This window comes from Argentina silus, assembly GCF_951799395.1.
Source record: "Argentina silus genome assembly, chromosome: 4".
Classification (NCBI taxonomy): domain Eukaryota; kingdom Metazoa; phylum Chordata; class Actinopteri; order Argentiniformes; family Argentinidae; genus Argentina; species Argentina silus.
Genome location: NC_139658.1, coordinates 17,109,296 through 17,117,413, shown reverse-complemented (window position 1 = coordinate 17,117,413; position 8,118 = coordinate 17,109,296). Strand labels below are relative to the sequence as shown.

The 8,118-nt window shown below is 44.4% G+C and overlaps 1 protein-coding gene across 1 annotated transcript; it reads right to left on the bottom strand.

Annotated features, from left to right (window-relative positions):
- Positions 1-1,332: 1,332 nt before the first annotated feature.
- Positions 1,333-7,619, bottom strand: klhdc8a (kelch domain containing 8A; the record flags this gene model as incomplete). The annotated part of the gene is made up of 7 exons (XM_083669326.1): positions 1,333-1,442; positions 2,423-2,571; positions 2,747-2,848; positions 6,117-6,335; positions 6,487-6,651; positions 6,922-7,132; positions 7,455-7,619. The coding sequence occupies 7 exons, from the start codon at positions 7,617-7,619 to the stop codon at positions 1,389-1,391; spliced, it is 1,065 nt and encodes a 354-aa protein (XP_083525452.1). The 3' UTR covers positions 1,333-1,388.
- Between the last annotated feature and the right edge of the window lie 499 nt (positions 7,620-8,118).

Genomic DNA, 8,118 nt, shown 5'->3' with positions numbered 1-8,118 from the left:
ATAAAATAATAACCAATCATGGTGGAGTCTGTGTAATGTTAATATTAGATTGTTGAACAGAGCTCTGTCTGTTTCCCCCAGCAAAGCAGCCTTGTAAATTAGATTCTACCAAAACAATAGCGACTTCTGACTGAATAAACACAATTTGAAATATATCCTCTAAATTAGATATTTTAATTAAGTCTCTTATTGACAAATATATTAAAGTACATGTTCAACAATATTGGTGCTGTCGACTCCTGATACATGCTCATCAGATAAGTGCAAAATCTGTTTGAGTACAGTTCACAGATCCCGATTTCAAATTCATCTGTCTATGTGTTCCGGACATCTGCATGCTCCAATTTCTTGCACACATTCACCACAGTCCCAAGCCAATCAGGAGTCGACTTGTAATAGTACCTATACGTCAGTGGACGCTGGTGGAGACAGAAGTCGGAGGATGGGCTCATTGTAATGCATGGAATGTGCGTTTGATACCATTCTTCATTCCATTCCATGCATTACAATGAGCCCATCCTCCAATTTCCACTTCTACCAGCCTCCCCTGGTATATGTAAATGCAAAGTTGATACAATATACAGTGCATTAGATACATACATACTCTTAGTGTTCGATCCATCTACATCTCATACTGCAATATTTAATGCAAGTAGCAAGTTGTCTATAGCAATAGATCTAAAAATTACAAAATCTTAACTACCTCTAGTATCCACTCCAAATGGGAGATGACTTACAGTGCAGAGGGTTGTTATAACTAAAACTCTTATGAATAACATATTTACAGAGAAAGCCAGCTCCTCGTGTGTGCTGGGCATTCGTATGCTGTGGGCCAGTGCGGTGTTACTGTACTGTACTGCTACTGCATGTGAATAAGTGTGTATGCATGGGAGAAACATGTTCTCGCTCTGTGTGTGTGTGTGTGTGAGTGAGTGTATGTGTACATGTATGTATGTATGTATGTATGTATGTATGTGTGTGTGTGTGTGTGTGTCTTTGTGTGTGTGCACGCACGTGCGTGTGTGCATGCGTGTGCATGCGTGTGCATATGGACATTTCCCAGCAGGGGGCAGTGTGTTGTGTTTGTCAGTGAGTGTTACAGTGTGATATTACATTACTTCCCAATCTAAACGTCTTCAATCCCTCCCCTACCTCCATCTTCAATTTCACTCCTCTCCACTCTTCTCCTCCCTATCTTATATCTCTGAATAACTCTCTCTTTGGATAGCTACATATTGCAGTCAATATACAAAACTGAAGTCAAAAAGCATTGGAGTCACTGATGACGATTGCACTGAGTGTTCTAAAATCACTGATCTTGAACAGAATATTGTGGAATCTGAAATCTTCCTGCTGTCAGTTATCATTCACAGGGTGTGTCCTCTGGGCTACAGACACTCCTCCTCCTTCACGTACAGAATCTCATTGGCGGTGCTGGGGACCTGACAGATGGATAGATTAACAGTGTTAACCAGATAGCCAGACAGATAGCCAGACAGTGGCTTCAGTAAGTATTTACCCCCCAGGACTTTTCCACATTTTGTTGTGTTGAAACCTGACTTTAAAATAGATTTAATTGATGTTTTTTTGTCACTGATCTACACAAAATATCCTATAATGTCAAAATGGAAATTATTTTTTTTAGAAATGTTTACTAATTAATTAAAAATGAAAAGCTGAAATGTCTTCAGTCACTAAGTATTCCCTTTGCTATGACACTCCTAAAATTAGCTCAAATGCAAAAATGTCTTCACCCAGTCACTCAGTAAGTTGAATTGAGTCCATCTGAGTTCAAGGATAATAATTCATGTGATTTTGGAATTAACATATTTTGTTTTTATATTCTCTGGTTTGCATAGGAATCAATTACACACTGTGTGGATTAGGCTGTCACTACCAACTCAGCACATTTCATAATTTTCTCCAGTACAACCTGATCCACACAGTGTATATTTATTCCAAAATCACACAAACTATTATCTTTGCATTAATATGGAGTCAATTCAACTTATTGAGTGACTTGTTCACTACATTTTTGCATTTGAGCAAATTTTAAGAGTGTTAGAGCAAAGGGGGTGAATACTTATTGACTCAATCTTTTAATTAATTTGTAAACATTCTAAAAGATAATCACTTTGATATTATGGGGTATTTTGTGTAGATCAGTGAAAACAAATATATTTTAAAGCCAGGTTGTAACACAACAAAATGTGGAAAAAGTCCAGGGGGGTGAATACTTACTGAAGACACTGTAGACAGATGTATAGACAGACAGACAGACAGACAGACAGATACAGTATATACAGTAGATCGATATATATATATATATATATATATATATATATATAGATAGATCGATACATAGATAGATAGATAGATAGATAGATAGATAGATAGACGGATAGATAGACAGATAGATCACCTGGTTGACTCCCCCCACTACCAGGAGGCGGTCCCTAATGATGATGGAGGAAGCGGAGCATCGAGGCATTGCCATGGGAGCCAGTCTCTCCCACTTCCTCCTCTGAGGGTGGAAGGCTTCGACTGTGTCCAGCACTGATGGCTCGTGGCCTAGGGAACACACATGGTCAACACACACACACACACACACACACACACACGCACACACACGCACGCACACGGTCAACACACACACACATGTTTAGAACAGAATGAACATACTGTGTACAGTTGCTAAAATGTTCAAGGCATGGTCAAGTATGGTCAAGATACGTTCACTACTCACCCAGCCCTCCTGCTACAATCATCCTTCCCCGGAGGAAAGCTGAGGCAAAGTCAGCTCTCTTAGTCTTCATGGTCACAGTCTCTTCGGACTTCAACCACGTTCCTATAGGGAGAGAGAAGAGAAGCCTGTGAGTGTGAGTGTGTGTGTGTGTGTGTGTGTGTGTGTGTGTGTGTGTGTGTCAGCTACATGTGAAAGAGAGAGGTTGGAGTGGCGTATATGAATGTGTTTGTGCCAGCCACACTCAGAGAGTGTGAGGGGGAGGTAGGGGAGTGTGTTTAAACTGCACAGAAATCCAACAGGATTACCATTTCTATCAACATCTTTTCCCCATTTATTTCATAATTCTGCAAGCTAACACTTGGAGTCTTCTTAAATGCAGATGGATCACAGCGCATTAACAAACACAGCGGGAATGATGAATATTAATGATTAATGAATATTAATACTCTCCTCCATAGTAAAGCTCAACACACACACACTCACACTTACACGGGAAACTAGAACACACCACCACTCACACTAACACAGAGCACACTACAACAAGACATTCACAGAGCAGAGGGCACTGAGCAACCCTCTATGTGAGGTTTAATTGTCAGTATCTGAATATATTATCAGCAGTCTCGACCAGGTTGTTAGGTGTGTGTGTATATGTATATGTGTGTTTGTTTGTGTGTGTGTGTGTGTGTCTGTGTGTGTGTGTGTGTGTGTGTGTGTGTGTGTGTGTGTGTGTGTGTGTGTGTGTGCGTGCGTGTGTCACTATGGGTACTGCCAAAGACTTGAAGTAATGCCTTTGTCTGTATTGTTGTTTTGACCTCCCCTGAAACATGGCCAGCCTCAGTGACTCAGATTAAAGGTCAGAGATCATCTAACATGGCAGTCATGGGCAGCACTAAGACACACACACCTGGCACAAGGACATCGGAAGGTTAGAACAAACTTGTACTTCTGAGAGAGAGAAAGGGTGGTGGTGGTGGTGGGGGGTGGGGGGGGGCGGACACACACACATACACACACACACCCCCCTTAACAATCTGGCCATGGCTCTCAATATATAAAATAAGGACAATTTCCTTTAAAACCACCCAGTCGGAACACTTTAATTGCTTCAAAGTAGAAAAAAACAAGGATTTCTCCTCCTTCCTGTCTGGCAGGAGAGGACCACTAATTTGGCATATTATTTACACTTCCACTTAAGCGCTCGAGATGCTAAGGAGTGTGAACTACTTCAGAGTAACCATGATTAGGGAGAAAAAGCACTCATGTCCTGAGAATCCCCCCGGGAGAGACAGAACCGTGAGTTTTTAAACACTTTTTGTGGCTTTGTTGTTGTTATGCCTCGTTTGTGTGATGGAAATCCAGGCTTGCGTGAATCGTGAGTTTAATTTCTTACCACCCACACACACACACACACAGAGAGAGAGAGAGAGAGAGAGAGAGAGAGAGAGAGAGAGAGAGAGAGAGACTTCAACACCAGATAGAGCTGTCTAAATGAAGTCGTTGTTGAAGGCCAGGCTAGAAGTTTTCAAGGGGATACTGCCGAGCCCACACTGCTGGGAATATGGGTACTGCCTGGGCCTTTGTTGTTGAAGTGGTGGCAGGCATTCTCAAGTGATTCCTTTAAAATAGCTTTTAAAACACATTGTATTCAGAACACTCCTGAGTGTGGAGAACACTGACATATTGCATGAACACAGAATATGCACCCCATACTGTACACACACACACACACACACACACACACACACACACACCCACACACATACACACACACCCACACACACACACACACACACACACACACACACACACACACACACACACACACACACACACACACACACACACACACACAAAGTCTTCAAGAATACAGTCTTATATAGACTGTATATTATATAGACTGAATATAGTCTTCATTGGCTACATCAATGAGATGAGAAAATGGCGTAACATGCCTTTTTTATATCAGCATTGTAGGCAGATGTGTGTCAGTGGAGGGTGGTAGAGGTAGAAATTGGAGGACTGGCTCATTGTAATGCATGGAATGGAATGAGGAATGGTATCAAACACACAATACAATTCCTCATTCCATTCCATGCTTTACAATGAGCCCATCCTCCGATTTCTACCTCCACCAGCTTCCTCCGATGTTTGTAGATTGAATATTTTAACACTTTTACCAATGTAATCTGTACCAGCTTTTCACTGCTACTGTATGTTTCTACTGGTTTTCATACCAAACACCTTATCTTATCTTGATACAGTACATGTGGTACAGCGGATCAAATCACAACATATGCGACGTATGGGATAGAATGGATGGTATAATTCCACAAGCTGTGAAATGTGTGAGATGGAGATAGCGAATAACAGATCGCAGATAGAGTGCTTGTCTGTGAGAGGTATTGTAGAAAATGGATAATAAAACAATCTGTTTCTGAATCCTATAATTTAAACACCCCCCCCCCTCTCTCTCTCCCCCCCTCTCTCTCCCTCCCTCCCTCCCTACTAGCTCATCTTTCATCTCATCTCCACTTAGATGAGATAGTGGAGGAGGGGGTGGTGGGGGGGGGGGTGGCCTTGTGTGTGTGTGTGTGTGTGTGTGTGTGTGTGTGTGTGTGTGTGTGTGTGTGTCTGCTACCTCCGGTTTGAAGCCTAGTCAAACACACATTCTCCCAGCAGTCCTCGATTAGCATTCAGACTCCCACAGCTCCTTTCATTTGATTTTGAAATGAAAAAATAGAGAAATGCTAACGTGTGACAAAACATCCTACTGTCTGAAAGGACTTTTATTGATTATTTTCTTCTGGGTAGAGCATTCTCTCTTCCCGGTCTTTTCTCAATTTGACCATCTGTTATTTAGCTATGCCTTTGCCAGATGAAGGATAAGTCATTTCCCAGGAATATAAGATATGTGTGCAGCATACAGACAGAGAAGGAAATAAGCCTCTATGTGGAGAATGGCTTTTTTAGATGAGATTAAACATGAGTACTGATTATGCCTTGCGAGGATAACTAGCTAGAATAGAATTGAAAACATTCTCCTGAGAATCCTCCTGGGAGTGAGGAAGTAATTCTCCAGAATGTGGAGTTTTTGTTGTTGTTATGCCTCATTTGTGTGAAGGAAATCCAGGCCTACATGAATAGTTTAATGTCTGCAACTTCACCACCCACAGAGAGAGAGAGATAGAGAGAGAGAGAGAGAGAGAGAGAGAGAGAGAGAAAGAGAGTGTGTGTGTGTGACACTAGGCTACAACACTAGATAGAAACTTCTCAAAAATGCCCAAATTGCCATCCAGCTCTAAAGTTGGCGAAGACCCCTCTCATGTGAGTTTCCGTGTGTATCACAGATATGTAGTTGGTCTCTCACCCTGGTTAGAGTCGAAGATGTTGACGTTCTTGGTGAATTTGGAACGCTGGTGGCCCCCTCCCTGCCGCAGACCCCCCAGCAGACACAGCCTCCCTGCACTGTCCCAGACCACGCCCCCATATGTGCGCTTGCAGGGCATGTTGGGTAGTGTAGCCCACGAGCGTGTCTCGGAGTCAAACACCTCAAAGACCTTCAGAGAACGTTTACACTGACGTCCACCTGGAGGAGAGAACACACACACTCAGTTAACATACACACACCTTGAACACACACACTTATCCTGCCTGGGCTTCTGCTCATTCTGTGTCCAGAGAGACAGAACCACACACACACACACACACACACACACACACACTCTCTTTCTCTGTACCTGCTACATAGATCTTGTTGCCCAGCAGGTGTGCAGTGGCATCATACCGAGGGGTGGGCATAGGGGGCAGCAGCGCCCACACATCCTTCCTCAGGTCATACTGCTGCAGAATGTTCCGGGGGTTCAGGTCAGCTCCCATCCCCCCTACTGCCAACGCACGGCCATCTACAGAGGGAGACAGGAGGGAGGAAGAGTGGGAGGAGGAGAGAGGAAGGGGGAAAAGATGAGATGTGATGAAAAGCGTATACAGGCATGCAATTTTAAAGTACTGTACATTTTAACCAGCTCTGTGTGTGTGTGTGTGTGTGTGTGTGTGTGTGTGCGTGCGTGCGTGCATGTATGTTTCTAATGTATCAGTAAGTACTGAGTAAGTACGTATATGCATTATGTGTGTAGAACCCCCCCCCCACACCCCCCCCCTCCATTTTTACTCACCCTTCACTGTGATAGCCACCCCCATCAGAGCCTCTCTGAGTGCGCTCCTCTTCCTCCACCTCCCCTCCTCTGTGTTGTACAACTCCACCACCTTCAGGGGGCGCTGGTCCTCTCCCACCCCACCCACCACCAGGATCTGTTTGCCCAGCACCGCCACGGCCACGCCCGCACGAGGGGTGGGCATGGAGGGCAGACTCAGCCATCGGTCCCCCTGAGGACAAGCATGACCATGACGACATGAATAATTGTATTGTTTTTTTTAAGCACACAATTTCAAAGCATCTTCCAGTTAAAGGAGCATTCTACACATTTTTATTTCAGATGAAAAGTGCACCTGTACTTAAGGGGGTGGGTCATGACAAGTGTACCATTTTGTATTTTGTTTTACTTCTGGAGCCAAATGTGTGTCTGGTACTTTGAGTTGCCACTGGATGAAATGTAACATCAAGAATATACCTCGACCACACAACATTGGGTAGGCCTATATGTTCTGTAGGCCATGACACCCACAAGCCCATGGTATTGTTACCCACCTCTGGGGAGTAGAGCTCAAGGGCTGGGGAAGGTCTCCCTGCAACGTCACAGCCCCCCAGCATGTACATCTGCCCCCCCACCTCCGCCAGGGAGTGGTAGACACGACCGCTGGGCAGACGTGCCAGGCTCTGCCAGTGGAACTCTTGGGCCAAGGGCACAGACATGATCTCAATACCCCAGAGTCGAGGGACGAGGGATGGGGGAGAGTTGAGATCGGTATGGGGTGAGAGAAGCAGAGAACCAGGGATGGAGATGGCTAGGGGGGAAGAGTACAGTCTGCACCCCGAGCAGGGGAAGAGCTGCTGGGGAAGAGAACCAGAGACCCAGGTAGAGAACCAGAGACCAGAGAGGGGGGGGGAGCAGGATCAGCAAGGCCCAGCCGAAGGTGCTTCCTCTGGGATTGACAACCTGCTCAGACTGGATCCTGGCGAAAAATGAGAGAGAAAGCGATTTTTAGTGGTCATTTATCTAGAGCCACTTACATACACATACACATACACACACACACACACACACACACACACACACACACACACACACACACACACACACACACACACACAGACACACAGACACACAGACACCCAGACACAGAAAACACACACACACACACTATTGGACTATTGATTTGGCACCATTACTTTGCCATAGCCTCTCAGAGTT